The 19,055-nt window shown below is 34.9% G+C and overlaps 1 protein-coding gene across 1 annotated transcript in view; it reads left to right on the forward strand.

Annotated features, from left to right (window-relative positions):
- The window catches only part of LOC127171664 (leucine-rich repeat transmembrane neuronal protein 4), a 142,492-nt gene extending 130,041 nt beyond the window's left edge, over positions 1 to 12,451 (forward strand). Inside the window, exon 3 of the mRNA XM_051120440.1 lies at positions 6,182 to 12,451. Coding sequence (XP_050976397.1) covers positions 6,182 to 6,481 — 300 coding nt within the window. The 3' untranslated portion in view covers positions 6,482 to 12,451. The remainder of the gene's footprint in view (positions 1 to 6,181) is intronic.
- Positions 12,452 to 19,055: the final 6,604 nt, after the last annotated feature.

The following is a 19,055-nucleotide window of genomic DNA, read 5'->3' on the forward strand; positions in this document are numbered from 1 at the left end:
TCCTGAGTTTTTGTATGATTGCTGCTTCTTTGTGATGGATGTTGTCAACTGGACTGATGTACTGTATAAGGCAGATTTTATCACTTTTATCTGTTTTCAGCATTTCTCAATGAAATAAACATTGCGTCACGTAATCCAAATAATTATATAAGTAACCAGTCAGCAGAATCAGTTATAAGCAACAGAACAAATGAAGTCAACAGTGCTTAAAGTTTAATGTAAAAGCAGAATCATGTATTCAAGTAATCAAATGCAAAATAAACTACTTAAATTATTGGCACAGTCTTCAGTGCATGACTATTAGATACAATGCATTAATATTGGATGCTGTTGGAGTTTAAAACGAGAAGCAGGCTTGTAATTAAAATGTGTAAATTAATTATTTCATTTTCTTTAGGCCTGATCTTGAGTTCCTGTCTGATTGTAGAGACTTAAAGCTATGCAGCCAACATCAGTGAGCATTTATCTTTTTTCTTTTTCTTGTCGATATTGTTTGTTTGATTAATATTAAAAAACATTAGACAGCAACAGGTCTATTAAACTGCATTAAGGCCTAAAGCACAGATCAATTTGTTTTATACATATCCACTTTGCCGCATTGCTTTTTACATACATATAAACACAAACGGGCATGTCGGTGTATAAAAACGCTTTTGGCATTTTAGTATCGGCTTTAGTACTTTTGGCATCTCTTGTAGTGACCCTATAGTATATGACTATCCGTTTCCTCTTAACAAATCCCATGACACTCCAAGTAAAGCAGTTTTTTAAGTAGCTGTGCATTCTGCTGGTGCCCATGCAAAAAGCCTTTCGCTCTGCTCAGGGGAATATGGGGAAGTGGATTAATTGTGGCATACAAAGAGCTTTAAACCCGAGCCGCTGACACAACGCATCTCATTATCACTTGAGAGTCGGCCCTGCATTTGACGTTGTTTATTTATTTTGCTTCCTGTCAGGAGTCTCTTTGTAAAACCTCTTCGTCTGTCACACCGGCAGAGCTCTCTTGTCGCTAATGTTCACTTAGTGCTCGGTGACGGTAATCGCGCTCGGGTCGCTCTTCACTATCTCTAAGCGTTCACTAATTCGCTCCTTTAAAAGCAATGAACTCTGGTTGTTCGGTGAAGATATGTGGCGATTCGTTTCAGCATGACTTGTCAATGTGTTTTCGTGTGTGTGATGGTGTGACATGAGAATACTGGGAAAAACTCTTTTCAATCAGTGTTTTTGTCTTTGTTCTGAATCCTTAAAAAAGGAAATTTGCTTGAGAAGCAGTCTTGTGTTGGATAGTAAGACTTGCTTTCATAGAATACATTTTAAGCTTTGTAATTAAAATTGATTGACTGACTGATTGTTTGATTCAACAGTTCAATTAAAAAATCCAAGTCTTTCTTATTTATTCTTCCTTCTCTGGAACTAAATATTAGATATTTTGATTCATTTCCATATGAAGGCAGTTTATAGTGACTATGGCTGTGAGAAAAAAAATTATTATATGCTATATTTTCAGTCTCCTAAAATCATATGATTCACTTTTGTGAGGAACAGAATCAAATGTTGAACTCACAATGAACGAATCAGTTTGATTCATTTACCAGTTGTTCAGTTTGTGAATCGGATAAATTAGTTCGTAAATTAATTAATTGGCACCACTTTACATCATTGATTGATTGATTGATTGTGACAGTTCAACTAAAAATTCCAAATCCCAGTCTTTCTTATTTTAGTATTCCTTCTTTTAAAAATAAATATTAGTTGTTTTGATTCTTTTCCACATGAAGGCAGTTTATAGTGACTGTGGCAGTGAATAAAATAATAATATGCTATATTTCAAGTCTCCTGAAGTCATATGATTGATTTTGTGAGAAACAGAGCCAAATTAAGTTATTAGTGAGTTGAACTCATCTTGAACTAATCAGTTTGATTCATTAACCTACTGTTCATTCTGTGAATTTGATAAATTGTTTCGCTAACACTTTACATCATTGATTGATTGATTGATTGATTGATTGATTGATTGATTCATTCATTCATTCATTTGTTCATTCATTCATTCATTGGGAAAGTTCAACAAAAAATTCAAAATCAGAGTCATCCTTATTTATTCCTTTTTTGGAACTAAATATGGGATATTTTGATTCTTTTCCATATGAAGGCAGGTCACAGTGACCGTGGCTGTGAATAAAATAATCATATTATTTTAAGTCTCCTTGAAGTCACATGATTCACTTTTTGTGAAGAACAGAATCAAATTAAGATGTTAGTGAGTTAAACTCCCTGTTAACAAATCAGTTTGATTCATTAAATATTTTTTTCAGTTTGTTTTATGGATAAATTGATCCATTAACACTTTACATGATTGATTGATTGATTGATTGATTGCTTGAAACAGTTCAAATAAAAGTTCAAAATCCGAGTCTTCCTTATTTTAGTATTCCTTCTTTAGAACTAAATGTTTCACATTTTTGTGATGAACAGAATCAAATTAAGACGTTGAACTCCCTATGTACAGTTGTTCAGTTTGTCAACTGGATTTGTTTGTGAATTGGTTCGCCAACACTTTAAATCATTTAATTGACTCATTGATTGATTCAACAGTTTAACTAAAAATACCAAATCTGATTCTTCCTTATTTAGTCTTCCTTCTCTGAAACTACGTATTAGATATTTTGATAATCCATATGAAGGTACAGTAGTTCATAGTACCTGCGGCTGTGAATAAAATAATAATATGCTGTATTTCTAGTCTCCAGTCTAGTCCTATGATACACTTTTGTGAGGGGCACAATCAAATTAAGTTTTTAGTGAGTTGAAATCCCTATGAACAAGTAAATTTAGAAAGTGCTTTTTAAATAAAGTAGTTTTATCTTGTTGTGATGATGTTTATGTAATCAGCAATTTTTGCATGTTTTCTGGAAAAATAAAAATGTTTTTACCATATACATGAAGCCACATGTGGCATGTTTCTCCACAGTGCCTCTCCCGGAGTCACAGCATGAAAAGGAAAGGCATATTTGCTTGTGTCACTTATCATAGGAATAGCTGCAGCAGTCTGTGCGGGGGGTTCGTGTGTGTGTGTGTGTGTGTGTGTGTGTGTGAGAGTGTGTGTTCTGCCTCTTGTGTATACACAGAGTGAGTCACCAGCGAGCACGGCACACATACTGGGAAGCAAGACAGATGCTGGGTTTGCACTCGGTGTAAAAAGCTATTACCCCTACCAGCGCGGTGCCTCTTTGAAAACGCGGCGCCACGAGGCAGCTTCTAAATGCAGACGGAAGCAGAGCTTAAAGAGGAAGTCGCGAGTGGGCTGAGAACGATGTGGGAATGAGGGATGTTGGAATGATCTCTGTGTGTGTGTGCATGTCTCTTGGTGGTAGAATCATTATCGGAGATATTTTATGACTATTTAATGACTCTTATGGTGAGGGGGTGGTTTAATTACTCTAATTAAAGGGGTAGTTCACCCAAAATGAAAAATGTCATTATTTACTCAGCTTCATGTCAGTCCAAACCTTTATGACTTTTTCCGACCTTGGAACACAATACTGTAGGTGAATTTAGATTAATATCCTGATTGCTTTTTTTCCATAAAAGAAATAGAATTAGGACATGGCGTGTCAAGCTCCAAAATGACAAAAAGTGGTCCATATGACTCACATGCAATATTGCAAGGCATGCTGCACTGAAAATTCACTGTTATTCAGATTCATGAACAAATCATTCTTTTGAATCTGATTTCAATTAAATTTTAATTCAGTTCTAGTCTGAATGATTCATTCACTGAAAATTCTTCATTAGAGAAGCAGCAATGTCCAATTTATGAATAAATCATTCTTTTGAATTGGATGTTTTCAATAAAACTTTAATTCAGTTCAAATCTGAATTATTATTTTGGTGAAAAATCTTCTTTGTAAAAGAAGTAATGTCTGATTTGTGAACAAATCATCCTTTTGGATCAGATCTTTCAAATGAAACAATGATTCAGTTCCAGTCTGAATGATTCACTTAGTGAAAATTCTTAATGAGAGACATAGTGATGTCTGATTAATGAACAAATTATTGTTTTGAAACAAGAATAAATCAATAATTCAGTTAAGTCATTATTAAGTTATTATTCATTGAAAATTCAGTTATTTACCAATTTGTGAACGAAACATTTTTTTGAATCAGATTTAAATGAAACCTTAATTCAGTTCTAGTCTGAATGATTCATTCACTGAAAATTCTTCATTAGAGAAGCAGCAATGTCCAATCTGTGAACAAATCATATTTTTGAATGGATTTTTTCAAGGAAATGCTAATTAAGTGGCAATCTGAATTATTTTTTCTGTGAAAAATCTTCATTAGAAAAGTAATAATGTATGATTTGTGAAAAAAAACATACTTTTGAATCAGACCTTTAAAATGAATTATTGGGTTCCGACCAAAATGATTCATTCACTGAAAATTCTTATAAAGAAACATAGAAATGGCTGATTCATGAACAAATCATTCTTCTGAATCAGATCTTTTTTAATGAATCACTAATTCAGTTAAGTCATTATTAAGTCATTATTCACTGAAATTCACTGTTAGTCACCGATACGTGAATAAATCATTCTTTCGAATCTGATTTCAATTTAACTTTAATTCAGTTCCAGTCTGAAAGTTTAATTCGCTGAAAATTCTTCTTTAGAGAAGTAGCAATGTCCAATATTTAAACAAATATTTCTTTTGAATTTGATCTTTTCAATAAAACGCTAATTAAGTTCCATTCTGAATGATTAATTCACTGAAAATTCTTTTTTAAAGATGTAGCAATGTCTGATTCATGAACGAATCATTAATTCAGTTCCAGTTTGAACGAATCAGTCAGATTTGTGAATGATTTCAATTCAGTTCAATTCAATTCAAATTTATTTGTATAGTGCTTTTCACCATAGATATTGTTGCAAAGCAAGTTGATGTATATATGGCAGAGATGTATGGCAAAGATCAATTAATGACGTAATCAAACCGACAAAGAACACTATAAATTAGTAGCAAAATTTGGTAGTGCTGTATTATTGTTTCAGGGTTGGCATCATCTGAAGTCCTCTGAGGGGTTGGCATTATTTCTTCTTAAGTGTTCTGGATCCAGACTGAAGCTTGTGAGTTCCTAGTTACCACGGGATGTCAATCCCATGACAGAAACAAAGAACAAATAGGAACTTAATTATCTTAGCTGCTGTTCAAACCAAGCAAAGAAAGATTTGTTTAACCAGAGCTAAAAAGTTTAATAATGTGCATTTGATCAGATATAACTGCAGGAAAAGTTTGAGATGCATTATTTGAATGCTTGGCTGAAAAGATGAGTCTTTAATCTAGATGTAAACAGAGAGAGTGTGTCTGAACCCTGAATGTTATCAGGAAGGTTATTCCAGAATTTGGGAGCCAAATGCGAAAAAGCTGTACCTCCTTTAGTGGACTTTGCTATCCTAGGTACTACCAACAGTCCAGAGTTTTGCGACCTTAGGGAGCGTGATGGATTGTAGCGTGGTAGAAGACTAGTTAGGTATGCAGGAGCTAAACCGTTGAGAGCCTTATAGGTACGAAGTAATATTTTGTAGCTGATGCGGAACCTAATAGGTAGCCAGTGCAGAGACTTTAAAATTGGGGTGATACGATCATATTTTCTTGACCTGGTAAGGACTCTAGCAGCTGCAATGATTCAATTTAAGTTCAACTTTAGCTAACTGGAGAATCTATAGAACATTATCAGTGAATAACAACGTCTGAAGGAGAAAATTGTTTAAAAATTTTTAAATAAAAACAACTAAAAGGGGTTTTCTTCTAATACATAGTCAAATAAGCTTTGTTTTATTCACAACTTCCAAAGATAATCTTTTACAGTGAAAGCTGTAAGTCAAATCGACCACTTTTTTGATATTTCATGGTGCTTCTGAAATCTCCGGACCCCATTATTTTGTAATTACATGGAAAATAGTGACCAGCACAATCTTCAAAATTGCTCTTTTTGTGTCCTACGTAAGAAAGTAAGTCATACAGGTCTAAACTGACATAAGGGTGAACAAATAATGACAAAATGTTCATTTTGTATGAACTATCCCTTTAATGACGATTTAATGACTGTTAATGACTTAATTATTCTAATTAGCCATCTCCAGCTCATTCTTTCTCTCTCTCTCTACTTTACCCCCCACAGGTCCCTCACCAGATGAGCACTCTGACCTTCTACAGGTACGAGCAGCCCATAGTGGACTACTGCCAGGCCCATCAAACCCTGGAGGGGCTGGAGGAGCTTCCCCCCCGTGAGAGGAGCACCATCCAGACTGTGGCCCTTCCGGCAGTGCCCACCATCAACACGGGCACGGTGAGACCCTGCTCCCCGCCCAGCCAGAGAGCGCCCGTGGAGGGGCCCAGCATCCCCTATCCCACCACAGAACGCTCCATTAACTATCCAACAACAGAACGTTCCACCAGCACCCTCACTTTTAGACGCTAACGGCCCCCGCTCTCAAAGCAAGGCATGATGGGTAATTTGAAAAAAGGGCGGTGATCCACATTCTGCCGGCATCAACGCAGCGGTGCGTCCGAAAACTGTGCGTACCGCTGTGCGCTAACTGTTTCTCGTGAATATAGAGAAGTGAAAAACATTCCCACGACGTCGCTGGAGGACACGAGGATCTGGCATACGGTACACTTCCATTATGGAGTGTAGTGTATCCTGGAAAATGGGATTCCATTCGTCTTTTTCCATCTTTTCTTTGTTCCCAATCACACGTTTTGTTGTCCCGTTCTGCTCAACGGCAAATTGAAATCCAATGCAACATGCATGAGACGTTAAACGCGGCTTTGGTTTCATTCAGCCCTCGCTCTGTAGCGACGCTACAGGACGCCTTCTCTGAGGAGTAGATAATGGTGATTCTCCCATGCTGAGTGAAGAATGAATAGGAATGTGCTATAAACAAGGTTTCTTTTTTGTGACGAGGGAGAGAGTGTGAGAACGAGAGAATGAAAAGAAACAAATTAATGTTCACCAGAGCTCAAAGGCCTCTCGCTGTTATTTTCATTTAGTTGCCAGGGAGCACTCATAAATGCTGTCATTATTTGATTAAAAAGACAGATCTGTCCAGACATGAGCATGTCAGTGGAAGATCTCTAGAGTATTAAAAAAGGCATTCATTAAAATCGAAATGAAGTTTCACAGGGCAAGGTCTTTCGGCGTGCACATGTACCAAAGATCAAGCTTCTTTAGATGTACATATAGCTTGTGTTTCTTTTCGAAATGTAATCAAACTAATCGGTATGTGTCTAACGCATACTATAATGTGTGGGCCAATGTGTGAGTTTACGAGTGATTCTGCAAAATTCAGCACTGAAATGCAGAATGAAATACATCAAAGCTACATTATAACTAGATAGCGTATGTGTGTGTGTTTGCTTGTGAGTGTGTGTGTGTTTTAAGTTTAAAAGCTGAAGTGTGTAATTTCATGCGTGCAGTAGTTTTTAAAAAGGTTTCCCTTGTCTGCCATTGGTCAGGTACACAGAAAGCCACACCCCCAAACGTACACCATTGGTTGAGCCAGTGTTGCTATGTTGGCTTGTCAGTGTTTAAACAATGTGTCACAATGTTTACATGTCAACCACTTGTTCATACTAAAACCTACTTGTTTCTGTATTTCACTAAAAGCCAAAAAATTACACACTTCAGCTTCAAGAGGGAAGAATCCTAAGCGGGCGGAGCAAACGTCCCACACTCGGTTAGCATGTTGGAGTTACCATACAGCGGTGGAAACATTTTCTTCGCAAGTATGCAACTGTTGTAACAAATGTGTTAGTATTGAGGTGACTAGCTAGATGTCAACTTGCTCAGCAGTATTTTTTTCAAACTGTTGCTACGCTATGACATTAACTGACCTGAAGGGAAAAACTGAGAACGCTAAAATACTTGAGTTTTTGCCAGATGACAATGTGTGAAATGGAGCTTGGCTGGAAGCGTTCGCATTTACATGCTTGCGTAGAACATGTTTTTGGCCAAAACAACCCATTTTCAAAAGGCTTTCCAATTATCTAAGCTTGAACCTCCAATAAAAGCCTCCAGTTGTATATCGAACCAATATTTTCCTCAGCTGAGTTCAGAAAGAGGTGGTCAGTCACCTCAGGCCATGGAGTGCTACAAAGAGATTTTCTGACTTCAGATGTCACTCAACAAAGTAGCTACATGGATGAAGTTGCTATAATTGGCTATAACAGCAAGACGTATAGGAGACCGGGGACAATTGTAATAGCAATTTTCCTATATAAGTCAGACTACTGCAAATCTACATGGCATGGTTTGATTTGAGAAATAAATATATGTGCCAGCAGTAATAGTGTCATTGCATTGAATTTAATATAAGTAGTCAGAGTGTTACGAGTTTTATTATAACAGTGACTGGGGGCAATCATAGCACTTACAAAAAAATGTTAATCAGCCCATCATATCTCCAATAAGAGTGCACATCAAAAGAATAGCATTATTAATTTAATATGTAGTACTTTTACTGGATCATTATCACTTTTAGATGATAACACATATTTTATCTGTCATGAAACAACTCTCTTAAGTGGCAAGATTCTTTATATTAACAACTGAGGTCAAAAGTTTACATACACTTTGTAGAATTATTTTACCAAAATAAGAGGGATTATACAAAATGTATGTTATTTTTTATTTAGCACTGACCTGAATAAGATATTTCACATAAAATACGTTTACATATTGTCCACATAAGAAAACAATAGTTGAAATTATAAAAATGACCGTGTCCTGAACAGTTAAACTGCCTGCTGTTCTTCAGAAAAATCCTTCAGGTTCTTCAAATTCTGTGGATTTTCAGCATTTTTGTGTATTTGAACCCTTTCTCAAATGATTATGATTGTGAGATCCATCTTTTCACACTGAGGAGAACTGAGGGACTCATATGCAACTATTACAGAAGGTTCAAACGCTCACTGATGCTCCAGAAGGAAACATGATGCATTAAGAGCCGGGGGGTGAAAACTTTTGAATTTGAAGACCAGGGTAAATGTAACTTATTTTGTCTTCTGGAAACAGTATCTTCTGTAACTTCTGAAAATGTACACATCTTCATTCTGTTCAAAAGTTTTCACCCCCGGCTCTTAATGCATTGTGTTCCTTCTGAAGCATCAGTGAGTGTTTGAACCTTCTGTAATAATCCTCAGTGTGAAAAGATGGATGTGTAAGGTGTATGTAAAATTTTGACCTCAACTGTATTATTAAAATAAAATATTTTATATTATATAATAAACTAATTAAAAGACAAAAATAATAATTTTTATATATATATATATTAAATTGATTTAATTTTATTTAATTAATTTTACATTTTGTAGTGATTAAAAAATATTGACAAATAATAAACATTCATTTTTTAATTTATGTTTTTATTCAAAGGTACAATTTTAGACAAGAAGAAAAAAAAATCTATATTATTTCTCACAAAGTCAAACGATCATGCTTTTCCTCAGGCAGAAAGTGATCTCTACTGAGCATATGCTGAATAAGTGTTACAATAGCCTCTGGTCTCCCATACGCATTCGAGGGACTGTTCTTTTTTTAGTTCGAGTTGAGATTAAGGCAGACCAGATGCTCCTTTGTGGTTTTTACATTGAACGTTGGACTATTAGTAGTCTAATAGACTTCTGTAGTCATCCATTAGTCACATTTTACTGATTCTGCATTACTCAGTTTGCTGTTTTACTCACTGTAGTTCAGCAGAGCATTTCTTTGAAGAAACTCTCTGGCATTACAAGCCATTGTCCGGTCATGTAGACGTTCAGTTTAGTTTTTCTTTCTTTCAACCCTCAAAGGACTTACATGAGAATATGGAATTATTGCCTGTAAACACAGATATTTTTTCTTTTCTTTTTCACCCTGTGTGCCTGTGCGTTTGGACTTCACACAATGAATGTGGACACGGTACCTCACCAACGGTCAGTGTGGATATTGCGAATTTCAACCTGTTCAAGGCCTCTGGGACCCGTCTCCTCAGGAGCCACGATAACTGCTCCAGAACTCTACGCTGGCATGTTTGTAACAGACACGTTGGATGGATAAAACACAATGACGTCACAGGAAATGTGCTGGCGAGGTAAGAAACGGATTTCACACTGTCATGTCTCAATCTCTTCGAGAGAAGTGACGCTGTCAAGACGATCAAAGACATTTTGAAACGTGTCCTGACGGTTTCCGGCACCAGTTACCTTCGTATGTTTATCTTGTAAATAGAGAGTATAAAGAAACATATTGTTTTGCTTCTTTCAACACAAATTTTGTGAACAAGACAGAAGCCTCAGCTGTTTAAACGCGCACCCTGATCAAAGAACACGCTTCTAGAGAAACTGGATATGACCCCTTGTTTGAAAGATTGATATTTTTCTATCTGCTGTCTCATTCGGTTCCTCATCTCATTAGCATCATAGATTTTCATTTTCTTGGTATCACTTTACTGTTTGGGAATCGAAAGATTGATATCAATGCTCATTTAATGTCATATATACTTTGATTCTGCTATGTGCCCTAACCGTCGTGATCCCCTCTCTCTCTTTTTCTCCTCGGTTTGTATTTTCGAGACACCCAGGCAAAACAATATCTACTTGTTCAATGAAAGTAGCTTGTACTTTGCTCCGAGGCTTCATGCATGATGTATCAAGTATAGGCTTGATGTTGTTAAGTAAATGCTAATAGGGTTACCTGCCCACCGCATTTCAATTCTGAGTAAGTCGCAAGAACTTTACAACCTCATAAAATGCTCCTTACAGCAAGGCATTAGCTCAATGGCAGCGTTGCAGAAAATCCATACTACTTTCTGTGTCCTGAATTTGAAAAGGCAAAGTCAGACGGTTGTGCAGGGGAATATTTAATCCTAATTATACTAATTGATATATAATAGATATAAATTATATATATATATATATACATATATATATATATATATATATATAATGAAGTAAATATTATAAAATGTTTGGGAACTGCAAAATTTCATAATTTTTCTGCTTTAAAACAAAGAAAATGCAAATGAAAGCATCCGATCCTATCAGCTATTTGGATGAGTTACCTTGACTAGATAATCTGAGCTCTTAAACCGTCATTCAAAGCAATGGTTCTCCTCCTCCACAAAGTCGCCAAATCATGGCGCCTTATGTAACTGTCTCTTCCCATTATTCTGACAATTTGCTGCTTTACGGTCATTTACGTAAGGCTGAGGACGCCCCTGCATCTTCTTTTCGCTTGTCATTCACATCTTGCCATTTACGTTTTTAACCCTCCTTTTGTCGTGTTCATTTTTGGTAAAAACAATACATTATAAATATGAATGTTTGTGATATTTAAATCCGGCAAATGATAAAAATTAACTGCTTTTATACAAATAACTATATAAAAAATAAATAAATAAACATAACAAAAATAGATCATCTATTGTTAGATTTATAGATTTAGATTTTTCAGCAGCAGTAATAATAGTAAATGTTTCTTATGCAGCAAATCAGCATATAGATGAAGTCAAAAGTTTACATACACCTTGCAGAATCTGCAAAATGTTAATTATTTTACAAAAATAAGAGGGATCATACAAAATGTCCACAAGAGAAAATAATAGTTGAATTTATAAAACGATCCCGTTCAAAAGTTTACATACGCTTGATTCTTCATACTGTGTTGTTACCTGAATGATCCACAGCTGTTTTTTTTCAGTGATAGTTGTTCATGAGTCCCTGTTTGTCCTGAACAGTTAAACTGATCGCTGTTCTTGGGAAAATCCTTCAGGTCCCACAAATTCTTTGGTTTTTCAGCATTGTTGTGTATTTTAACCCTTTCCAACAATGTATGATTTTGAGATCCATCTTTTCACACCGGGGACAATTAAGGGACTCATATGCAACTATTACAGAAGGTTCAAACACTCACTGACGCTCCAGAAGGAAAAACAATGCATTAAGAGCCGGGGGGTGAAAACTTAGGATAAATTTAACTTATTTTGTCTTCCGGGGAGCATGTGAGTATCTTCTATAGCTTCTGAAGGACATTACTAAATGAAAACAAATATGATATTTAGGCAAAATAAGAAAAATGTACACATCTTTATTATGTTCAAAAGTTTTCACCCTGACTCTTAATGCATCATGTGTCCTTCTGAAGCATCAGTGAGTGTTTGAACCTTATGTAATAGTTGCATATAAGTCCCTCAGGTGTCCTCAGTGTGAAGAGACGGATCTTAAAATCATACAGTCATTGTTGGAAAGGGTTCAAATACACAACAAGGCTGAAAAACCAAAGAATCTGTGGAACCTGAAGGATTTTTCTGAAGAACACACACAGCTGTGGATCATTCAGATAATAACACAATATTAAGAAACAGGTGTATGTAAACTTTTGAACGAGGGTGATTTTTATAAATTTAACTTTTGTTTTCTCTTGTGTCTATATGTAAACGTCTTGAATGTGAAATATCTTATTCAGGTCAGTACTAAATAAAAAATAACATGCATTTTGTATGATCCCTCTTATTTTGGTAAAATAATTAACATTTTGCAGATTCTATATGTAAACTGTATCAGAATGATTTCTGAAAGATCATGTGATCTTAGAAATACATTACATTTTAAAATATATTAAAATAATAAAGAGTTTAAAATTGTAATATTTCAAAATACTGCTGTTTTTCCGTATCAAACAGATGTAGCCGAGCATAAGAGATTCCTTCAGAAATTGTACAGACTGCAAATTTACAAACAGCAGTGTAAACCTTTTATTTATGGATGATATTTGACCCCAAAATCTTTGATGTTTAAAAAAAAAAATGCAGTGCCTTGCACATTCTATGATGAAGTGATTTTTGATGTTTGTCAAAATGGAGATGTAAAACTAAAATGCTCCTTTTAACACAAATTGTTTTTATTCAAATCTGTAATCATAATACACTTCAGAACCAGAAAACACATATGCGCATTATCCTTAATGTGAATAATCCCTAATCAAGAATTCATGAATTATTAATGGATTTCAGTGCAATCAGATTTAAATTTGAAACCAGGATCATAGGTGGGCATAGTTTCTTGCGACATAAGGAGGGTTAAATCAAACCTGTGTTGATGTTTACAAAGCAAAACACTTCCAGGAGTTGTCCCTGGAAATATCCAAGCAGGTGCTAGAGAACAAACAAGCTAAATGCAAATTTCCAATTAATCGTCTCCGTCCGCAAAGGATGTTCTCTAACAGAAGTAGGCGTAATTCGCTAATATTCAGAGAGCACTTCCAGACAAAGAATAGACTAATACAGTTCATGCACATAAAAGCAAAATTAGAGCTTCAAAAGAAGAAGAAAAAAATGCAGCTTCACAGTTTTCCTCTCGTTTGTTTGTTTTGAACGTTTTTTCCCCCTTGCGATTTGGGCCCCAGTGTCTTCTGGGAACACACTTTTCCCCAAGGGTAGGATTTAAAGGAACAGAGAAGACTTTTATATGTCTGTGTTGACTCTCAAATGAGTGTCTAATGCAAATATCCAGAAGGACAGGAAGAGGCCTGAGAGAAAGAAGAGAATTTCAGCTCGCTGGCCGTTTTTTTCTCTGCTGCGCTGCCATATAAATATTGGGGCAAAAGTCTTGGTGAAAGGAGCTGTGTACGACACGCACGCACACACACAAACACATGCATCTGCTCATCTGTGCAGAAATTGGAGTAGAAAAAAACCTTCGCTTATCACCATGCTTGCACATGGCTGAGAGGTAGCGCTGTTGTCAGTGTGCGGGGGTTGGCCCATGGGGCTAACATCTGCTGCTATTGTGGACTTGGCTCTGTCACCATACTTATTCTCTGTCTACTAAATCTGCCACATTCAACCAGAGCTTCAGCCCACAAACTATCTCGACATCAAGTGTCGTAGTTTAGCAAGTGAGTGTTGGACAGAACGGCCGGGTGAAAAATGGGTCGAAGAGCCAAAGGATCTGTTCCAAAATCTAGCGAGCTGCCTCGCCACCTACGTAGACAGCATCTTAACCATTATGAATCAACAGAAGGGACCATTTTAGAGTGCTATATATAGAAACATCCACATTTTACATGAGTGTTAGCATGTTGCTAAGCTAACATCATGATGTTGTGGTAAACAAAAACATGTAGTGCACTAATTTGGGGTAAAATACTTTATAACTAGTCTAAATTTGACTAATTATTAGCTGCTTATTTAAAAGCTACACTACATAATACTAACACGAATCTGAATCTTTATTGAACCATTTCATTCATGTGAATGAACAAATTCACTTAAATGAATCAGAATTCCTGACTGTAAATTCCAAGATGGGAGAGATATATCCACCATCTGAGTTAAATGATTCACTCAAATGAATCAGATTACTTAACTCTGTGAGAATGGAAGAGAAGCACATAAATGAATCAGATTCCCAAACTCTGATATGAGCACAGAAACAAATTTATATAACCAAGTAAAACATAGTAATCACAAAATAAAAAGAAAATAGAAGGGTTTAAATGAATCTATTAGTTTTTGATCCATTTCTTTTAAGTGAACCATCTGAATGAACAGATTCACTCAAATGAATCAGAATTCTAGATGCTGTGTAAATTCCAAGTAGTGTAGAAAACATACTAAAGATGGATCTAATCTTTTTTAAGCACACAATTAATTTAAATGAACCATCTGAATAAAACTATTCATTAAAATGAATCATATTTCTTAACTTTATGAGAGGGGAAAAGAAGCAAATTGAAGGATTTAAATAAATCTATTGTTTTTTAATTATTCATCTGAATAAACAGATTCACTCAAATGAATCAGAATTACAGATTCTGTGTAAAATCCAAGTACTGTAGAAAACATAATGAAGATGGATCTACAAATCTTTTTTTGAAGCGCACAATTAATTTAAATGAACCATCTTAATAAAACGATTCATTCAAATGAATCATATTTCTTAACTTTATGAGAGGGAAAAAGAAGCAAATCCATATAACTAAGTGGAAAAATTGAAGGATTTAATTTTTTTTTTGTTTTTATTCATCTGAATAAACAGATTCACTCAAATGAATCAGAATTCCAGATTCTGTGTAAAATCCAAGTACTGTAGAAAACATAATAAAGATGGAAGTTTTTTTTTTAAATGCACAATTAGTTTCAATCTGAATAAAACGATTCACTCAAATCAGATTTCTTAACTCTATGAGAAGGAAAGAGAAGCAAATCCATATAACCAAGTAGAAAACATTCATTGCTATTTATTTTTTTTTAACCAGTTTATTTAAATTATCTGAATGAATCAGATTTGCTAACTCTATGATATGAGCACACAAGCAAATTTATATAACCAAGTAAAACATAGTGATCACAAAATAAAAAGAAAATGGAAGGATTTAAATGAATCTGTTAAACTGTGAATCATCTGAATGAACAGATTCACTTAAATGAATCAGACTGTGTAAATTCCAAATACTGTTGAAAACACACACGTATTACTATAAAAAAAGATGGAAGGGTTTGGATGAATCTAAACAATTTTTTCTTTTTTTTTTTTTAAAGACAATTTAAATGAACCATCTGAACAAAATGATTCACTCAAATGAATCAGATTTCTTAAATATATGTGATGGGAGCAGAAGCAAATCTATATAACCAAGTAGACAACAAAGTGAGCTATATTTTGTTAAAAAAAAAAAAAAGAAGAAGAAGAAGAAGATGGAAAGATAAGTCAAAAGTATTTTTTAACCATTTAAATTATTCTGAATGAACAGATTCACACAAATGAATCAGATTCCCAAACTGTATGATAAGAGCACAGAAACAAATTTGTATAACCTAGTAAAAAACATAGTGATCACAAAATAAAAGGAAAAAAAAGGGTTTAAATGAATCTATCAAACTTTTGGAATCATTTAATTTCAGTGAATCATCTGAATGAACAGATTCACTTAAATGAATCAGAATTCCCAGCTCTGTGTAAATTACAACTACTGTAGAAAATAAACATATTACTTTGGGAAAAAAAATGGAAAGGTATAGATGAATCTACACATTTTTGAATGACACAATTCATTTTAATAAACTACCTGAATAAAATGACTCACTCCAATGAATCAGACTTCCTAACTCTATGAGAAGGGAACAGAATCAAATCTATATAATCAAGTAGAAAACATAGTGATCGCTATCAAAATGTTTTTTAACCATTTATTTAAATTGCCTGAATGAACAGATTCACATAAATGAATCAGATTTGCTAACTCTATGATATGAGCACACAAGCAATTTATATAACCAAGTAAAACATACTGATCACAAAATAAAAAGAAAATGGAAGGATTTAAGTGAATCTATTACACTTTTTGAGTCATTTAATTTCAGTGAATCATCTGAATGAACAGATTGTTCACATATTGAATTGTATTCATAATCAACAATATTTACAAGTATTCAACAAGTATTTCTTTTTATTTTAAGTAACCTCAAAGCAATGCATCATGGGATTGTCTTCTATGTATAGAAGACCTGCCGTTCTGAATTAAATTGGCCAAAAGTAGGTATTTTAGAAGGCAGCTTAATCATGCTGCCTACCTTTTGGAACATTTTTAAATTGGGAACATGCCAATAATGCCTTAAAATGCTGCCTACGTAGACAGCGTGCTAGGTTTTGGAACAGAGACACAATTTCCACTGAAATGAAAAAAAGACATTCATTACTAATATAAAATTGGTTATAATGCAGCTCTGTTGGACAAAACTCACTCCGACCTGAATGTATTATAATCAACAAACAGGAAATTACAAAAAATTAGGCCGAGAAAATGCGAACACGACGGAGGGATGGAAGTACAGTCTGTTCACCATGTCCTACTGGTCTGAGATCATCTATTTTTCATGAGCCCATGTTTTCTGGAGTGTTTTTTTGATTGAACATTTCTGGAAATATATCAGAATGACTGACAGAACTTGGACTGACTGTACATCCATCTCAAACCGCCTTGTTTTCGTTCGTGACCGTTTCAGCATTGCATCGACTGTGACTAAAGCTTATTGCTTTACATATTTCAAGCTGATTCTGAGTTGTGGTTTTCGCTCAAGCGCTTTTGAGTGTCAGGAAAAAAGCATCTGATATAGACAGACGTTTGATTCGTATTTTGACTGGTATACAGTAAGCCTGCTTGTCGCAGTAGCTCCCATGTATCCGTTTTCACTGTTACCTGAAGCCTTGATGTATCAACGCTTTTGTTAAAATGACGTCTGTTAGCTGGATGTCTGCAAACCCATCCAGCATGTTCAAGGTTTCTCAGCTTAACATTTTGAGTCGGATGTTTTGTTCCATTTGTAAAGCAGAGCCGCTTTGTAAGAAAGAAAGAATTGAAATACAGTTTTATACAAGATCTATAGAAACAGCCATGACATAACTGCTAATTGTGTAGATATCAACGATCTGGCCGTGATGATTTATGGAGAACTCAAACTAATGATTCAAGCAAATTTTGCTTTTTTGGTTCTGATTAATTTCTCCCCACTCAATCTATTAATGGATTACATAGGGCAAAAACACAATGAAAAGCAATATTGTCTCTCATTTGTATTCTCCCCCCCTGCGTTTTAACCTTCCACTTCATCCTCTGTAGGCCCATTAACTTCCATGAAAATCATGTTTCTCTGGCTTTGCCTGGTCCCAGGCTATGGGTTATTGTTTTTGTGGGATGTAAATATGCATTGTTATAACCCTTCTGTTAGTTTGCTGTTGTTTTCTTTTGTTTTCATCTGTACACAGATTGAAAACAGTTTTGTGAAGACCTGCTCCAAATGCAAAAATGTGGCTCTTCTTTGAGTATATTATTGTCAGAAAAAAAATGTTTTGTAAAAATTTTGATGATGAGATCAGAAATAAAGTAATTTAACGATCTAATGTACAGGACCGTCATGCTGTTTTTTTTTTGTTTTTTGTTTTGTTTTGTTTTTTTTGTCAATTTCAACGTAATATGTATGTATGCATGAAATGAGGGATTCCCAAATGAACACAGTAACTTTCAATTGCCTCGATTAATTATTATTATTAAATATGAAGAAAACACATATTTCACAAAGAAAGGTTTTATCTGAGGTACAAGATTTTGAAACTGCAATTTTGTGGCAGCAATTTCACACATCGCAGAATGTCCCGTAATTTTCCATGGTGGGCCAGGTCTTTTCAATCCTTTTTTGAATCGGTGCAAAAGTGATACAGTATCAGAGGTCAGGACACTGTTCTTTTGTTCCCTCCTTCATTTCCTGTCCCCTTCAAAGAAGAAAGCTGTCATTCTAGATGTCCTCATTTGCCCTGTGCTGAAATGGCGGGATGAGACATTTAATGTCTGGCTTGTGGGGCCAAAAAAGTCCAGTGGAAAACCTCTTCAGCTGAAAGGTTAGGCACCCCGCTGGGACATTTTAACATGAACTGGGCCCGAGAGAAGCTTTAAGCTGCTTATGAAGAAGAGTATTTCTTCTTTTTTGCTCGATTAGCTCAATCAGCGCTACAATAAATGTTATCATTTCATGTTACCATATGAGACCAATGACTTACGCTGCAGTGTGGGGGAAGCTTCTTTGAAACTGCTTCTGAGCTACCCATCTGAATTGTATTTAGCTACACTACATAATGTAATACATGCTAAAATGTGAATCTTTTTTTTTTTTTTTTTTTTGAGCCAGTTCGTTTAAATGAAAAACTATGAAAAGAGAAAGACTGCTTCAAATGAATATGAGTTCCCTGTAGTCCCCTAGTGATCACTATTTTTTAAAAAAAAAAAAGAATACTGAAGGGTTTAAAAGAATCTTTGAATCTTTGTAATTGAACTAAAATGAATCTGAATAAACAGATTCACTCAAATGAATCAGATGTCCTAACTCTATGAGTGGGTCACATGTGCAAATTTATATGACCAAGTAGAAAGCATAGTGATCACTATTTTAAAAAGTAGATGGAAGGATTTTGATGAATCCAAGAATTTTCTTTTTTTTTTTTTTTTTTTTTTTTTTTGAACT

Source organism: Labeo rohita, chromosome 10, assembly GCF_022985175.1.
Source record: "Labeo rohita strain BAU-BD-2019 chromosome 10, IGBB_LRoh.1.0, whole genome shotgun sequence".
NCBI classification, from domain to species: domain Eukaryota; kingdom Metazoa; phylum Chordata; class Actinopteri; order Cypriniformes; family Cyprinidae; genus Labeo; species Labeo rohita.